We start from the raw sequence: 19,620 nt of genomic DNA on the forward strand, positions 1-19,620 counted from the left end.
AATTCACTAAGAACCTAATTTAAATGAGGTATAAATTCAGTCCGAGAAATTACTGTCTAGTTTCTATAAGTAACGAGTGCAGTTTAAGTGCAATTCAGTTTCCATAGTGGCTGATGATTTGTAAACAGTCAGACATAAACTACTGCTACACAATGTAAGGCTAACTATTCCAATAATAATTATTAGTACTTATTATCAGAAATGAGGAATAACCTGTCTACAGTAAGAAAAAGAGCTGGAGATTTGTAATGTCTCAAAATGTCATAATGTTTTTGACTGGATACATGGAATCAGTGTTCTGACACTTGTTGACATTGTGGTTAATAATTGTAACCACTAATTTCACAAATGCAGTTTTAAGAACTTTGTTTGCCTTTACCCCAAAGTGCACTGTTTTTGGTTGGCTCATGAGATAAAAAAACAGCTTTTAGTCAGTGTCTGCGGGGACTAATGACATTTATGGTCACCTAAGATTCCAGTGGTCATAACGTAGATTTACTTCATAGTGAATGCATGTAGCCACAATTTAGATAGTAACATTGAACCCTAACATGAGTAAGTAATAGTAAGTTACATAATTTCAAAAGGATGTCCAAATGTTTCCATAAAGCACTTCTGTGACATATCCAAGGGGAAATAATAGAAAGAAAACTCTGCCTGCATAATATAGTATTCTGGGTAAAAAATAAATAAATAAATAAATATCTAAATAAATAAAAGGAATAAAGCCAAACAGATAAAGCAATGCATGTAATAAAAGTTGCTGATGGGCAGATGACAAGTCCATAAATTAAGGATGTCAAAATGTGGAAATCAATAATTATATAGGCATTATTAGGACAAACCAGAGTGTTGATTAGATGTACTCATCTGCAGTAATTAGATGCATTAATATAATGTACTAAAGAACCATCTCTGACAGTTACATACTACGTTCACATCTGTTCTCTCTTCACCGAGCTACAGCCTCAGATCCTGGCTTTCAAGGATTTGTTACTATCAAAGCTAATGTCCATGGTACAAAAATCATGCATCCATATCCTTGTGTGACTGGCATCAATGACTGGCAACTATGCGATGTATAACGGAGCATGCTGGAAGTTGTAGTTCTGTAATAGCTACAGTGCAACATGTCACTGTCATCTGACTTATAACTCCCACTCAACCTTAGATTTGCTAATAAGCAAGTTATTTTTTAAAAAATTTTGCGGAATATGTGTTTCTTTTGACATAGGAAGAGTTAACACGGTTAATTTAACACAAAGCAAGAGTCTAAATACTTAGTGTTAAGCACAGCGAAATTAGATTTATTGTGTGTATACTGCAGTTGTTGGATAAGTAGCTTTCGAAAATCAATATTTAATTAGCTCACACACTGTTTTATTACAGACGCCGCTGAGAATCTCAGAGTAGTTTCCCTGCTGCCTTCCCAAGACACAGCTTTGGTATCTCAGGAAACAGGCTCTAACACACTGGGATTTCACCGTGGGTGCTGGACTCCCAGATCCCAGACAAGACAGAGATGTCACACTGTTTGTATTTGATCTGATCTTGTAAACAAGTCCCAGCTTGTAGCTCTTATTGTAACGTAATGAGAAAAGGAAATTTTAGACAATTTCCCAACTTAAGGCTTATTATTCTGTACACTGTAACCACAGCTGTCAAGCTATAAATGCTCTGCAGTTTGGCAACATATGGGTCTTTACCATTTATTATACTGTATAACTATGTCATAATCTTTATTTTATTACCTTAAGAAGTCATCTTTTTAATTTTGAACCAAGTCTCAAAAGGGTCCTAATGCTGATAGTTTAACATTGGACCATCTGAATTTTAAAAAGGTTCACCCCATTGCCAAGTACAGTCACTTACAGCATGAGTTTAAAGGATTCTTATTGGCCGTGACAGCTGCTACTTGTGTAGACAACCACAAACAATACAGTTTTATTCTGGGCCTTTACACTCGTTCACATCATGTCATGTGTATAGGGATAGTCAGCGCTCATATTCCATAATTCACTAACTCATTTGTCTTATCAGACATTTCCAGGGAACCAATATGGAATGTTTCTGAAACAACAAACTTTAGGTGCTGTATATAATAAAATGTTCGACTATAATAAAATATAAATCAAATCTAGAATTGAAAAAAACAATACTGCATTATGAGTACGATTCCCATGTACACTATATAACTAATGGGCCATTATTTTATCCAAACACATCCCACTCATATAATGCCCATACTTTGTCTGGGCCCCTGCTATAATTACATTAGTATATGTACAATAAACCATGTAGTCCAAATGGTCATCTAATGGGAGTTATAAACAATTTTAAGTTAATATGGATAAGTAGTAAATTCATTAAACACTTGTCTTACCTTCGCTATCTGGACACACCAATTGAGAAGGAGCTGTGAACCAATGTTATCCTTGTGTTCATGTACATAATCCAGAAGGCACCCGTGGGGCATCAGTTGGGTGACCAGTTGAATGGTGGGACTCAGGCAGACGCCTAGTAAGCGGACCAAGTGGGGATGATCCATGCTAGCCATAATCAGTGCCTCCTACAATGCAGAACATACAATCCTAATTACATCAAATCACTGGTATATACTCTTCCCATACAGTCACAGGCAAAAGCAAACAGACACGATATATATTACTGTGTAAATAATGAAAACAAGCTGTTCCCTTCTCTTAGGGCAATTACTTTTACCGTTTACAGAAATGGAAACCAATGTTGAATATCTACTGAATAACTAAACTTCATATATTAAGATTATGGGACAGATCAATTAACTGAAAGCTGACAACACTGATATACAATCTCCAAGGACAGGTGCATTTGAGGTTGAAGAAGCAGACGACAACTTCTACATGATCTGACCACCAACTGACTGTGGTTTTTATACCATTATTTTGCATTGCATCTATACCCCTCAGTCATATTAACAATTGAGAAATATAACTAGTAAACAAAGGAAATTGCTATTCTGTTATCCAATGTATTGTAACCAGCACATGAAACAAAATACATGATACTGTAGAGCTGTTAAAATATGCAAATTAAGATACTGAACCTATTCCTAGTAGCATACTTTTCAGTGCAAAAAGCAATTGCTAAAAGAGCTTCCCTGCATTGACTTGAATTGTTCAACTCTACTGTAGATCGTTCTGTTCCTGCTGCTTCTAAATGCTGCATCACTGTCTTCACATGTGGCTGCAGGAATGAGCGCAAGTCAAGAAGCAGTCTGAAGGTGACCCAGAGTAGTGAGGTGGTAGATTTATATCTTTGTTATAATGGGTCTATCTATTAAACAAGAAAAAGACCTATCCCCATCAAAAATAGATATGGTGTCTCCCTATTTATCAAACGTTACCACCGTGCTATCGCCAGCTGTAGCTCCAGTCGGTGAAGAGTTTGGCCATCGAAAGCCTATTTAACAAGATCCATGGTGGTGCATGTACCACATACTTGCTAACTCTCCCTGAATGTCAGGGATACTCCCTGAAATAGGGGTGGTCTCCCTCACTCCCTGAAGAGTCTGGCATTCTCCCTGATGCTGAGCCAGTACAAGATGTGGTTGGCTTCTCCATCTGTGGCATGATGACACAGTTCAGAAATTATGTCCTATGTCCATGTATTGATGCCTATGAAGGTGGCCATTTTCATGGAGACCAAGATTGAATCAAAGACTGACAGGTAAGACAACATGACTTCAGTAATGGAGACAGAAATGTAAAAGACACTTCAGTCTCTAGAGATTCATTAGCTGCTTTTCTTTAACGCATAGCTGCCTACTCTCCCGGAATGTCCGGGAGACCTCCCGGTTCTCATCCCCACAATAGATAAGTGGAGGGGAGTGGGGCTTAATGACGCAAATCTTGCATCATCTTAGCCCCACCCCCCCAGCTGTAATTGTACAAAACTGTGGCGATCATTTAGGGGTGGGGCCAAAATTATGTGATTCGTCAAGCCCCGCCCCCACAAGCCTACCTCCCCCTGGATCTCACTGAAGCCAATGAGGAAAAGTTGGCAAGTATGATGTACCATCGCAATAGTCCTTTCAGTATTCTCAAGATGGTGCTAGCAGAAAAGAATGAAATAAAAAATGCTTTAATATTTAAATAAAGCATTTTCACCAAAGATAAATATTCAAGGTAATCCTAAAATCTCCTTGCTCAAAAAGAAAAAAAAGAAAGAAGAACATCATCCCCAACAGTCCTAATCCTCCATCGTCCTAGTAACACGTTAAAGTGCCCTGAAGGAATCTACCTTGCAGAAATTGAAGAGAGCTGGAACCTGAAGTTCCACAAACATTTCTCAAACACTCTCCCTGTTCTACCCGTAAACTCTGTGAGATCACAGATTGAAGGTACACAGATTGTTAGAATGAACTGTATGAAAGTGAAGGGTTTTTAAAGGTATTTTTGGTGTGAAGTATGGTGATGTTACCACAGGGGGCAGTAAATAACCCTCTATTTGCATAATATTAAAGTTTTGCATGAAAAGGCGAAACAAAACTCTCTTAATTACTTGTTATTTCCCACAGTTCTGCCTCTGTAAGGAAAGAGCAGATGTCTTGGCTCTGCATTTCTTTGTCATAATCGTATATTCAAAACACAAAAAAATATATATATTTCAGATGAACTGATGTTGCTGAGTTGCTAGAATGAAATCCAAACACTTGAACGATTGCACTGAGCTTGGGGATGTACTGAGCATTGGGATGTGTACAGCATTACAAGCATCACAACAGAATAAGCCCCACTTACTGAGGAAGCTTCACTAAAACTTGTATTTGTACATACATTTTTCTGAAAATGTATATGTACTACCCTTTGTAACTAACTTATGAGATGAAATGGACATTAATACTACATTTATTTAATTTAGATTTACATTTTTTTCATTACATTGCTTTATGTTTACATATTAAGGCAGATCCAGTATAAAATAACTCAAAAGTCATCCCACTAAAGTTAGGGACCCCACATCCACTAAAACAGAAACTCCCCGTAAAAGTTAAATCTCGATCTTGCATTGTTATGCACGTTGTCCCTGAAGACAAAGAATTTGATCTGGCTCTGTAAACACCTCCCCCCCCCCCCAATTTTTTCGGTTTGTAAATAACCGCCACTGTGGAAAATCAAACTTCTGTATAAACTAGTGAACATACAATAAGCTACTAATATATTATTGTTATTATCATTTATTTATTTATATAGCGCCAATAATATTACGCACTGCTCTACATAGGATATTTTGTCAATCACAAGAGTCCATGCCCCATTGGAGCTTACATCTAAATTCTCTAACACAAACACTATAGGATCCATTTTGTCAGAAGCTAATTAACCCACCAGTATGTTTTTGGACTGTGGGAGGAAATCGGTGGTTAATCCACTCAAACACGGGGAGAACATAATAAATCCACATAAATAGGCCTCTGGTGAGGATCGAACCCAGCGCTGTGAGACAGCGAAGCTCACCAAAATATTAAATTCTCCCCAAATTATGACTACTTTTCTGTGGCTTTAATCCCAGCTGTGCTATTTTAATTTTAATTGCACCAAACCATGTCCCCCGAAAAGGTAAAAGATCATTTTTACGATAGAAGCAACGAACTTAGTCAGCAGATAATCACCAGACATATTTCATGACTATGCACAACATAATAAGAACTCATGTGAATGGTTAAACATAGTGTTCTGTGCTACATATTGCTCAATGCTGACTGTTAGTAAGGACATAAATTACATTTGAACATTTTAGTATTTACCATATTCATTGAGTACATATTGTACAGACAATAACACAGTATCAGATGGTTCAGCCACAACATACGTTTGAAGCCTCTGCATTAGGTACATAATGACAATAGGTAAACTTAGTGCAATCTTCCCACAATATCCCTGCTTCAAAAGAGCTACGGTAATTTGCAGATGACCCATTAAAGTAAAGCATTAGCATTTAGCACAAGGCAATACATTGCAGTCTTTTATCACAGTAACTTATCATGTTATTTATACATTGTTATTTTACACATAGATGCACAGTGTTTGCTTTTTTGAGTATCAGGGGGTAGAAATGATTGCTATGTGAGTTTGTCTTCCAGCAGCTCCTTGAAGAGTGAGAAGACAGAATGACAATGAATGGACGCAGAGAAGCGATTAAGTGGACACCCTATGTGGGATCTCTCTATACACGATTCTTTGTGGACACATAATACAGAATCATTAGCCAACGCCTGGGGGACTCTTTGCAGCTTCAGGTTTATGATCATCTTCCAAGATTTCCATTACCACCTTCTCCTCACATACAGTAACACCTTCACCTATCAAACAGCTGGATCTTGTGGGCAATGTCTAATGGAGGGTTGCATGGTACATATTCCAATTTGCAGACTCCAGAGCTAGTTTACTAATGGACCGAACTACACAACGTTACATTTGTTCTAGAACATTTTCAATTGTTAAGGTCTGTTTTCTAAATGAAAACACAATGACACAGACATCTGGTCTGTGGTTACCCAAATCAGCTTAAAGATTTAGCATTACATCATCCTACTGCACAACAGCAAACATATTCAGCTTTGGTGTATATGTTTCAAATTGGAACAAGTGAAATCAAGGAAGAATATGTCCTAACTCGCAGTTTGTTAAGAGAAGTGTGGTACTGATACAGGAACTGTGCCAATGTGCATGCTGGCACTTGTAGTGCCGCAAGTGTGCACTATGAATAGTGTCCCCGTCTTGAAATAATAAGAGTTGCCACCGTTATGAATAAATTCTTATTGCCTTTGTAATCAATTAATACATTTATACTGCCCATTATAAAATATTACATTTATAATGCCCCCATTAAAAAATAATACATTTATATATATATTTATATTGTTCTAAAATAAACAATTTATATTGGCTCCTTATTAAAATAATCTGTTGCCTTTGGGTGGCTGTAATGTAGACTTACATTACAGGTGATGTTTTCCACACCATCTAGAAGGGTAATACTGGTGGTTAGAAAGTCTGTGAATTTTACTTTGTACAAAATCAAAACTGTTTAATATAGAATTGTAGAATTTGATAGTATAAAACATATAAAGGTCAGCATTTGTGTGTGTTTATTTTTTTGGGGTATTGGGTTTTTGGGGGGCAAATTGTTAATAACAGTTTTTTATATATGATATAGACATTTAATCTAAAATTTTGTGAACCAATATTTGTCAAATAAGTAAACAGTTGATATGCTGCAGCCCAGACCCATCATCATCATCACCATTTATTTATATAGCGCCACTAATTCCGCAGCGCTGTACAGAGAACTCACTTACATCAGTCCCTGTCCCATTGGGGCTTACAGTCTAAATTCCCTAACATACAAACACAGAGACAGAGAGACACACACAGACACAGACTAGGGTAAATTTTCTAGCAGCCAATTAACCTATCAGTATGTTTTTGGAGTGTGGGGGGAAACCGGAGCACCCAGAGGAAACCCACGCAAACACGGGGAGAACATACAAACTCCACACAGATAAGGCCATGGTCAGGAATTGAACTCATGACGTCAGTGCTGTGAGGCAGAAGTGCTAACCACTACTCCATGTCACAGCTAATGACCATCTGTCGGATATGTTCCCATTTGTGGACAGGTATCCATCACAGGTACATGCTACTGAACCCATGGTAACCTTCATACAATCATTCTCAGAGATATAGGACTTTTTCTATGGTTTTCTAAATAAGACCATAGCTTTGTATGCAGACTGAATGATTTTTCTCAGGGACACTGCTGCTATCCTTGGCCCGGTCTGTATTAATGCCCCCTGACCTCCTCCCAGCATGGCTGATGGATGAGGCTGGTCAGTAAGTTTGTGCAAAGTGGGAATTGTGGTTTCTCCTGCTAAACAGGGTTTTACCAGTCTTTAAGTAAAGCTACCCCTTGAAATATTTATGTCCAGTGGAAACATCCAATTTCTGCAGTTGTTAAACTGATTTTAATGCCACAGCTCTAACCTTTTCCACAAAGCGTCTGTATGGTTCCCAATGAAATGATTTCAGAGAATTAACACGGTATACTGGAAGTTCATTTGGAAAAAATAAGCAAGATCTTTCAGAGGTCCAAGCAGAGGTCCAAAACTGTGGGAGGGTTGGCCATTCTCAATCTGTATGACTACGTTTTAGAGGCTCATCTCCAGTACTTAAATAGATGAGCCAAAAACACATTAGAAGGAGCTGTGCTGCACAGGACAGTGCATTATAAATGTGCAGGAATTTTGGAAAGTGGAAGACTGGGTAAGGTGCAATGTGCAAAGTACAAGCATATGTTATTTTTTAAATAACTTTTACTTTCAAGAGTAGCATGAGGAGTCAGGCGTGCCACATAATGTCTTTACTCATGGCATGCCCTTCACATACAGATCATGTGTGCATGGTAGTCTGCCAGCCTTTCCCCATTGTTGATGGTATTAGTGGTGCCCAAACGAAGACAGGATTGATGACTCTCTTTAAATAGAGCTGTAAACCTTAAAGATGGAAAGCTTTACACTTCTAGCACAAGCAAACTAGTAGGAAGATATAGGAATAGTCACAGAGGACCAGTAATAGGACATTGTAGTAGTACTAGCATAGTTGGCTTTGAATCATAACTATATATTGTGTTTGGAACTTATTGTATACCTTCAGCTGTATATATTGTACTTGGATGTTATTGTATACCTTCAGCTTTATATATTGTACTTGGATGTTATTGTATACCTTCAGCCTTATATATTGTACTTGGAACTTATTGTATACCTTCAGCTGTATATATTGTGCTTGGATCTTATTGTATACCTTCAGCTGTATATATTGTGCTTGGATCTTATTGTATACCTTCAGCTGTATATATTGTGCTTGGATCTTATTGTATACCTTCAGCTGTATATATTGTGCTTGGATCTTATTGTATACCTTCAGCTGTATATATTGTGCTTGGATCTTATTGTATACCTTCAGCTGTATATATTGTGCTTGGATCTTATTGTATACCTTCAGCTGTATATATTGTGCTTGGATCTTATTGTATACCTTCAGCTGTATATTTTGTGCTTGGATCTTATTGTATAAATTTAGCTGTATATATTGTGCTTGGATGTTATTGTATACCTTCAGCTGTATATATTGTGCTTGGATCTTATTGTATAGCTTCAGCTGTATATATTGTGCTTGGATCTTATTGTATACCTTCAGCTGTATATATTGTGCTTGGATCTTATTGTATACCTTCAGCTTTATATAAGACCAAACTGTGGTCTAATTTTAATTGACTTAGGTGTAAAGTAAAGGCAAGGCATGTGTTACAGTACATTCAATATGGAAGTGCATGCACTTAAGAGATACTGGGCTGATATAGTCTGATTGATCAAAGGGATTTATTGTGTTACAATTGGCTCTACTACAGTGTTTCTTGGACTATGTAGGGCAGTGATGGGCAACAAGTGTCCCTCCAAGCCATCACCTGTGGCCCCCAGCAATTTATGCTTTATTGTAAGAGGTCTTATAGCTTGTAAGACTTGTTTAAAATGCCCGCTGATATGTTATTACAGATAGGTGGCTCTATCTTTGATTACATTTATTGTTTTAACTTGTTGTTGAAAATAAAGATAACGTGCCTTTTGAAGGTTAGAGGGTAGCACTTTGCGACCCCCATAGTGAATCAGTTTGCCCATCACTGATTCAGCCAGTGTACCAAGACAACTGTACAGGAAATGCTTTATTAGGCAAGAAAATTAATTGCATAATTCTGTTTCAGGGAACAGGTTGGGGAGAGTTCAGTATAAAGTTTCCAAGCACTACAGAGATAAATATGAGTTTGGGGAGATTAAACTGTAAACTGATACGTTTCTGCTTATGTGCATATACTGTGTCACGGGCACTAGGAGTCTTTACCCAGGGATCACCAGATGGTAGGCTTACCAGAGCAATGTAGATGGTAATAGGGTACTCTGGTAGCTGGGTGATCACGGAACATGAAATGATGGCCGATGAGATGCTCAGGAAAGTCTATGACTAGCAACCCTGGTAATAATGAGGTAATAATACACAAGGAACTGTATGGACAAGGACACGTGAAGGTAGTCAGTGGTCTGCGATAGCAAGTTGTACCACTGCTATAGTGAGGAGGAATGTCCAACAGAAACAAGGAGGTGATGAGAGTCAGCGGTCTGCGGGTAGCAAGTTGTACCGCTGTCTGAGTGAAGGAATGGAATCCAAGTGGAGGTATCCAGGCAGTCAGTGGTCTGCGGTAGCAAGCTGTACCACTGCTATGTGAGAGGATAATAGAACAGGTGATACCGGAAACAGGGATCAGTGGTCTGACCTCAGCAAGTTGTACCACTGAATATATATGTGAGGAGGTGCACGGGGAAAGACTGCAACACAGGATATACACAGGCACCTATACACGATCCACAGTAATATGCACAATATAGATATATATATATATAAATGACTGAGCAGGTCTGCAATCTAGAAAGTCTCTTGAAGTAGTCCAGCACAATGATAACACAGTCAATGATGGCAATAGACTCAGCGGATAGCAGACTCCAGAGAGAACCAAACACAGTCCAGCAAGATATGCAATACACAGCACAGTCAATGAGAAGTATGCATACCGTGGTTCAGCAGTAGCAGTCAGATGGGATTGCAGCGGTACCTGAGCGGCTGGAGGCCGACTGGATAGGAAGTCCCTGGATAGGTGAGGCAGCGGTCTAGCAGGTGCAGCGCACAGGTGAGTAGACCAACAGGGACACCAATCCACAGGAGTCAGCAACACGTGGAACTGGACTCATAGGGGACCCAGGAGAATGGAGATGATCCAGCAGAGGGTAGTAGATGAGATACAAATCCAATGCTGACAGGAGGGTAGAGACCAGTGGAACACGTGAAGGCGTGGAGAGTGGATCAGCAGGAGATGGACGATAGCGCTGACCACAGCAGCAGGACTCAGCGGCACACGGAGGTAACCAGTAGCAACCACAGGAACCAACAGCGATGGGAAACAGGAGTGCAGCGCAGGGCAGGAGCTGTTGATCACGAAGTGTAGCAGATGGTAATGAAAGCGGCAGTCTCGAGGAAGCCACAGCAACGATGAGATGAGACTGTAGTGCACGGAGGCAGCGGATAGTAATCAGCTGGCAGTCACGATGATGAACACAGGCGAGTTGCAAGCAGGAGACTGTAGTGCACGGAGGCAGCGGATAGTAGTCAGCTGGCAGTCACGATGATGAACACAGGCGAGTTGCAAGCAGGAGACTGTAGTGCACGGAGGCAGCGGATAGTAGTCAGCTGGCAGTCACGATGATGAACACAGGCGAGTTGCAAGCAGGAGACTGTAGTGCACGGAGGCAGCGGATAGGAATCAGCAAACAGACTTGATGAGAAGCAGGTGAGTGAAGTAAAAGCTGGAGTGCACGGAGGCAGTGGATAGCAATGAGCAAACAGTCACATTGATATAAAATAACGTTGAAGTGGTTTAGAAGACTGTAGTGCACGGAGGCAGCGGATAAGAATCAGCAACAGTCCCAAAGATATACAATAGCGATGAAGTGGTATAGAAGACTGTAGTGCACGGAGGCAGCGGATAGGAATCAGCAAACAGTCACGATGATACAGTTGATGGTAGAAGTGGTATGGGAACCACAGTAGTAGAAGTGGTTTGGAAACCACAGGAATGGAAGTGGTTTGGAAACCACAGGAATCAGCAGCGCTGAATACACGAGGAATACAGGAACACCTTCAGAGACTCATGAGGAATGAGACTCCAAGATCAGGCAACGTGGTGTTGACCACAGGTGCTTAATATAGGGAGTGTTGCCTGATCTGCCAATTGAGTTAAAGGGGTATACACTGAAGTATAGAAAAGGGCTGCGCATGCGCAGACCCTCAGGATGGTGGACGGCCACGGTTCCTAAATGTCCGGGAAGAGGCACTCACGGTCCGGTGAGTGACAGTACCCCCCCTTTTAAAGGTGGGCACAGAACGCCTGGAACCGGGCTTGTCCGGATTTTTGGAGTAAAACTTCTTCAAAAGGGCAGGAGCATTAAGATCTTCAGCTTTGATCCAAGAGCGCTCCTCAGGACCAAAGCCCTTCCAATGAACGAGGAAGTGGAGGACTCCTCGCGAAATTTTTGCATCTAGTACCTCGGTAATCTCAAAATCCTCCTCCTGATGAACTTGAACTGGCTGCGGAGCTGAGGGAGGAGTTGAGAAGCGGTTGATAATAAGAGGTTTGAGCAAGGATACATGGAAGGCATTAGAAATCCGAAGACTCTTAGGAAGAAGGAGTTTCACACATACTGGATTGATAACTTGAATGATCCTATATGGACCAATAAAACGAGGGGCGAATTTCATGGATGGAACCTTCAAACGAATATTTTTTGTGGATAACCAGACACGATCTCCAATTTTTAGTGGTGGAATAGCCCGCCTCTTCTTATCAGCGAAAGATTTATATTTGGCAGATGTCTTCTTTAAACAGGTTCTGACCTGAGACCAGATATTTTTAAAGGTCTGACAAACAGTTTCCACCGCAGGAACTTGGGTGGGCGGGAGGGCAGGAAATTCCGGAAAAGACGGATGGTGACCGTAGACCACAAAAAATGGAGTTTTGGATGATGACTCATGGTACATGTTGTTATGGGCGAACTCAGCCCAAGGGAGTAACTCTACCCAGTTGTCTTGATTGGCTGATGAAAATATCCTTATAAAAGTCTCAAGATCTTGATTGACACGTTCGGTTTGTCCATTGGATTGCGGATGGTAAGAAGATGAGAGTGCTAATCGTATGCCCAAGGTTTTACAAAGGGCTCGCCAGAATCTGGACACGAATTGTACTCCTCTATCAGACACAATCTCAGATGGACATCCATGGATACGGAAGATCTCTTTAATGAAATGTTCAGCCAGGATAGACGAGGAAGGCAAACCAGACAGAGGGATGAAATGAGCCATCTTCGAAAATCTGTCCACTACCACCCAAATAGTGTTATGGTTCTTACTAGGTGGTAAGTCAGTAACGAAATCCATACTAATATGGGTCCATGGTTTGGACGGAATGGGTAGTGGTCGCAGCAACCCTGCTGGGGTTCTGCGGGAGGATTTGAATTGCGAACATAATTCACAGGAAGCAATGAACTCTTTGACGTCTCTCCTCATTGAAGGCCACCAGTAACTTCGAGAGAGGATCTCAAAAGTCTTGTGTTCACCGGCGTGTCCAGAAAAACGAGAGGCATGGAACCACGAAAGGATTTTCCTCCTTTGTATAGGAGGCACAAGGGTCTTCCCAAATGGTAGCGTTCTGGTGGATGAAGCAGCCAGTGAGATACATTTGGGGTCTAGAATGGTATGGTTGGAAACCTCTTCTATATCAGAGGACGTAACAAAGGCTCTAGATAAGGCATCAGCTTTTTTGTTCTTGGCAGCTGGTTTGAAGGTAATTATTAATTCAAAACGGGAAAAGAAAAGAGACCATCTTGCTTGACGAGGGTTCAAGCATTGGGCAGACTGGAGATATGACAAGTTCTTATGATCCGTGAAGATCGTCACCGGATGGCGAGCTCCCTCCAACAAGTATCTCCATTCCTCTAATGCGGCTTTGATAGCCAGTAATTCCTTGTCCCCGATGGTATAATTCTTCTCTGCGGGTAGGAGACCCCGAGAATAAAAGGCACAAGGGTGGAATTTTTGCTGTTCCGAGCGTTGGGAGAGAATAGCTCCTAAGCCCACATTAGAGGCGTCTACTTCTAGGAAGAAGGGGAGTGTCACATCAGGCTGTCGAAGGATTGGAGCCGAAGAGAAGGACTCTTTTAATGTTTGAAAGGCTTGAATAGCCTCAGTTGACCATTGCTTAGGATTAGCCCCTTTTCGAGTCAGGGCCACAATAGGAGATGCAATGGAAGAAAAGTCTTGAATGAAGCGTCTATAGTAATTGGCAAAACCTAAAAAACGCTGGATCGCACGAAGAGTAGTTGGCTGGGGCCAATGTAGTACAGCATTTACTTTGTCAGGATCCATCTTCAGGCCAACTCCGGAAACAATATACCCCAAGAATGGAATCTGGGGTAATTCGAATGAACATTTTTCTAATTTACAGAACAATGAATTTTTCCGTAGCCTGGAGAGGACTTCTGCCACATGTTGGTGGTGAGAAGGCAGGTCCTGTGAAAAAATCAATATGTCGTCCAGGTAGACGACGACACATACATATAATAAGTCCCGAAAAATCTCATTGATGAAGCCCTGAAAAACAGCGGGGGCATTACATAGCCCGAAAGGCATTACCAGATATTCGTAATGCCCGTCTCTGGTGTTAAACGCTGTCTTCCATTCGTCACCGGAGCGGATTCTGATTAAATTGTAGGCACCACGAAGATCCAACTTAGTAAAAATACGGGCTCCCTTGATGCGGTCAAATAGCTCAGTGATCAACGGAATGGGATACCGATTCTTGATAGTAATGGCATTGAGTCCACGAAAATCTATACAAGGGCGTAATGATCCATCCTTCTTTTTGACAAAGAAGAACCCAGCTCCAGCGGGCGAGGTGGAAGGTCGAATGAACCCACGCTGGAGGTTCTCCCGTATATATTCAGATGTAGCTTGAGTTTCAGGTAACGAGAGTGGATAGACCCGGCCCCTGGGAGGAGTCTTGCCAGGAAGAAGATCAATCGGACAATCCCAAGAACGATGAGGAGGAAGACGTTCAGACTGAGCTTTATCAAAAACATCGGTAAATGAAGCATATTGAGGAGGGAGTCCCGGTGAAATAGCTGAGATGGAAGCTTGCTGTACCTTGAGAGGAATGACTTGGGAAAGGCAATGATGGTGACATTCAGACCCCCAAGACGTGACTTGAGGGGTGCGCCAGTCAATCTGGGGAGAGTGACACTGAAGCCATGGAAGGCCTAGGACAATCGGACTTGTCGTAACAGGAAGAATTAAAAACGATATCTCTTCATGATGCAGAGCACCAATCTGAAGGGTTACTGGAGACGTACTCTGGGTGATGAGACCGTTGATGAGACGTGATCCATCGATAGCCGTCACAGTAATGGGAGTTTTTAAGGTAATCACTGGTAGAGACCATTGATTTACTAACGATTTGGAAATAAAATTTCCTGCTGCTCCGGAATCAATCAATGCCTGTGACTCAAAGGTTTTGGTAGCAAAGGAAATAGTCACATCAAAAGCGCAGACTTTAGATTTCATAGACAATGGAGAGGACTCCAGGGACCCTAACTTCACCTCTCCAGAACTAGTTAGGGCCTGGCATTTCCCGATCTCTTAGGGCAGGAGCTGAGGACATGAGTGGAATCAGCACAATAGATACAGAGTCTATTCTTGACTCTTCGTTTCCTCTCCTCAGAAGATAACTTGGAACGTCCTATCTCCATGGGAATCACAGCGGGTGACACTGGACGAAATTGAGGGTTAGAGCGAAGAGGTGCTTTAGCAGAAGTCGTTTTCTCAGCCTCTCTTTCACGAAATCTCATATCAACACGATGGCATAGAGAGATCAAATCTTCAAGTGACGAAGGAAGCTCTTGAGTAGTCAGTGCATCTTTAATTTTATCGGAAAGCCCCTGCCAGAAGGCGGCAACTAGGGCTTCAGTGTTCCACTGAAGTTCAGAGGCTAAGATCCTAAATTGAATGACGTACTGGCCTACAGTATGAGATCCTTGTCGCAGACGGAGGATGCTGGAAGCAGCGGAGGTCACACGACCTGGTTCATCGAACACACTTCGGAATGTAGAAATGAATTTGGCACTATCTTGTAATATTGGATCGTTCCTCTCCCACAGAGGGGAGGCCCAAGCCAGGGCTTGTCCTGAAAACAAAGAGATAAGATAGGCCACTCTGGAACGATGGGTAGAAAAATTTTGAGGTTGGAGCTCAAAATGGACTGAACATTGGTTAAGGAAACCCCTACAAGTTTTGGGGTCTCCATCGTACTTTGACGGAGTAGGCAGGTGAAGCGTGGAAGCTGTAGACACCTGGGATGGCAATGGGGAAACGGAGGAAAGCACAGGAGCTTCAGTAGTAGCTGTCACAGTCTGTCCAGATGTTCCTTGGGAGGTTAATGACTGATAACACTGAAGTAACAGCTGTTGGCGGGCATCCTGTTGTTCCACACGGCTAACCAGATGTTGCAGCATCTCTTTGGCGGTAGGTTCCGCATCTGGGTCTGTCATGGCCTGATCTTACTGTCACGGGCACTAGGAGTCTTTACCCAGGGATCACCAGATGGTAGGCTTACCAGAGCAATGTAGATGGTAATAGGGTACTCTGGTAGCTGGGTGATCACGGAACATGAAATGATGGCCGATGAGATGCTCAGGAAAGTCTATGACTAGCAACCCTGGTAATAATGAGGTAATAATACACAAGGAACTGTATGGACAAGGACACGTGAAGGTAGTCAGTGGTCTGCGATAGCAAGTTGTACCACTGCTATAGTGAGGAGGAATGTCCAACAGAAACAAGGAGGTGATGAGAGTCAGCGGTCTGCGGGTAGCAAGTTGTACCGCTGTCTGAGTGAAGGAATGGAATCCAAGTGGAGGTATCCAGGCAGTCAGTGGTCTGCGGTAGCAAGCTGTACCACTGCTATGTGAGAGGATAATAGAACAGGTGATACCGGAAACAGGGATCAGTGGTCTGACCTCAGCAAGTTGTACCACTGAATATATATGTGAGGAGGTGCACGGGGAAAGACTGCAACACAGGATATACACAGGCACCTATACACGATCCACAGTAATATGCACAATATAGATATATATATATATAAATGACTGAGCAGGTCTGCAATCTAGAAAGTCTCTTGAAGTAGTCCAGCACAATGATAACACAGTCAATGATGGCAATAGACTCAGCGGATAGCAGACTCCAGAGAGAACCAAACACAGTCCAGCAAGATATGCAATACACAGCACAGTCAATGAGAAGTATGCATACCGTGGTTCAGCAGTAGCAGTCAGATGGGATTGCAGCGGTACCTGAGCGGCTGGAGGCCGACTGGATAGGAAGTCCCTGGATAGGTGAGGCAGCGGTCTAGCAGGTGCAGCGCACAGGTGAGTAGACCAACAGGGACACCAATCCACAGGAGTCAGCAACACGTGGAACTGGACTCATAGGGGACCCAGGAGAATGGAGATGATCCAGCAGAGGGTAGTAGATGAGATACAAATCCAATGCTGACAGGAGGGTAGAGACCAGTGGAACACGTGAAGGCGTGGAGAGTGGATCAGCAGGAGATGGACGATAGCGCTGACCACAGCAGCAGGACTCAGCGGCACACGGAGGTAACCAGTAGCAACCACAGGAACCAACAGCGATGGGAAACAGGAGTGCAGCGCAGGGCAGGAGCTGTTGATCACGAAGTGTAGCAGATGGTAATGAAAGCGGCAGTCTCGAGGAAGCCACAGCAACGATGAGATGAGACTGTAGTGCACGGAGGCAGCGGATAGTAATCAGCTGGCAGTCACGATGATGAACACAGGCGAGTTGCAAGCAGGAGACTGTAGTGCACGGAGGCAGCGGATAGTAGTCAGCTGGCAGTCACGATGATGAACACAGGCGAGTTGCAAGCAGGAGACTGTAGTGCACGGAGGCAGCGGATAGTAGTCAGCTGGCAGTCACGATGATGAACACAGGCGAGTTGCAAGCAGGAGACTGTAGTGCACGGAGGCAGCGGATAGGAATCAGCAAACAGACTTGATGAGAAGCAGGTGAGTGAAGTAAAAGCTGGAGTGCACGGAGGCAGTGGATAGCAATGAGCAAACAGTCACATTGATATAAAATAACGTTGAAGTGGTTTAGAAGACTGTAGTGCACAGAGGCAGCGGATAAGAATCAGCAACAGTCCCAAAGATATACAATAGCGATGAAGTGGTATAGAAGACTGTAGTGCACGGAGGCAGCGGATAGGAATCAGCAAACAGTCACGATGATACAGTTGATGGTAGAAGTGGTATGGGAACCACAGTAGTAGAAGTGGTTTGGAAACCACAGGAATGGAAGTGGTTTGGAAACCACAGGAATCAGCAGCGCTGAATACACGAGGAATACAGGAACACCTTCAGAGACTCATGAGGAATGAGACTCCAAGATCAGGCAACGTGGTGTTGACCACAGGTGCTTAATATAGGGAGTGTTGCCTGATCTGCCAATTGAGTTAAAGGGGTATACACTGAAGTATAGAAAAGGGCTGCGCATGCGCAGACCCTCAGGATGGTGGACGGCCACGGTTCCTAAATGTCCGGGAAGAGGCACTCACGGTCCGGTGAGTGACATACTGTTCATGTATGTAATAGTAAATGTTTTATGTTTAGGGGGTTATTGTATTTCTTTATGTCATGTTTCTAAAACTGAAAATTGTTAAAATAATCACAATAAAAAAAAATAAAAAAAATCTAAAAACCAATGTTACACAGGATTAAAGGGATGCCAGGCAGCCAAGGACTTTGTAAAAATAAAGATATTAACTGTTGTTGTCTACAAGAACATGAAATAATGCTTAATAGAGCAAAGCACAGAGAGATTATCTTCATATAATGAAACAAAATAAATGTAGTTTGTATCGGTAACAAAGACCCATTAAACTCAAGCTTCTAGTAACAGTCTGTCATAAACACTCAGCTGTATATTGGAATTCCAGGGTGCGTACTTCAAGGTTTATTAGGAAGCGGAGATATGCAAAGAGCAATCCTAAATAATAGGAAGTTCTTAAGTATAGGCTTTCATTTTCTTATTGTACAATTCTGGCACTAATTGTTCCACTCAGAAAGCTGTAACGTACTTACAGTTAGAGGCCTTTGTCTGTTTCACTGTGATGAATATATCAAAAGCTGTGCAATAATTGTCTGCTGTTTTATACAGTCCCTTATTATTATTTCAACATGCACCACAAAATGAGTATACTTGACAGTCAACTTTAATTTCCATTTCAACTGGTAAATTTCCGTTCATGTGAATACTAATTTTTTACCTACTGATAACTGCAGGTGGCAAATCTATTTTTGTTAGGGAACGCAGTTTATGAATAATATAGTAAATTTAGATTATCGAGAGTATCTGTTGGGGCCCTTGTCATAACATGGTTAAAGGTTATTTGTCATCTTAAGATAATACCATATTATTATATGATATAATTTGTCATCTTAAGATAATACCATATTGGTGTATTTAAAGGGTTTCTCTCAGGGATAATGCTAGACTGCTGTATTTGACAGATAATATGTTGCAGTTGATTTTAGTAGGTTGTACTGATTCACGGGAAAGATAGTTATACTGTACATTGTGTGCTAGCTCCAGCTTCAGACCAGTAACTTACTACCATCTCCAGAGAGGTCATGCCACTTTGTTTACAGCATCCATATTTTGACCACTGTCAGATACAGTACCTCCTAAGTGCCATGGGCAAGAGATCTAATGATTTTAATAGGTAGGAGGGAGAGGGGTTTAGCAATGAAAGCTATCTTCTACCTGGAGTAGCCCTCTTTTAAGCCTCCAGGGTATGATAAGGAAGATATGTGGTTTTGAGAATGTTGGTTTTACTTACACTTCT

The 19,620-nt window shown here is 41.8% G+C and overlaps 1 protein-coding gene across 3 annotated transcripts in view; it reads right to left on the minus strand.

Annotated features, from left to right (window-relative positions):
- ERBB4 (erb-b2 receptor tyrosine kinase 4) overlaps window positions 1–19,620 on the minus strand; it is a 634,946-nt gene that overhangs the window by 65,050 nt on the left and 550,276 nt on the right. For all 3 annotated transcript variants that reach the window (XM_075180320.1, XM_075180321.1, XM_075180319.1), the window contains exon 20: window positions 2,384–2,569. In XM_075180320.1, the coding sequence (XP_075036421.1) occupies window positions 2,384–2,569 (186 nt within the window). The remainder of the gene's footprint in view (window positions 1–2,383; window positions 2,570–19,620) is intronic.

This window comes from Mixophyes fleayi, chromosome 7 (assembly GCF_038048845.1).
Source record: "Mixophyes fleayi isolate aMixFle1 chromosome 7, aMixFle1.hap1, whole genome shotgun sequence".
Classification (NCBI taxonomy): Eukaryota; Metazoa; Chordata; class Amphibia; order Anura; family Limnodynastidae; genus Mixophyes; species Mixophyes fleayi.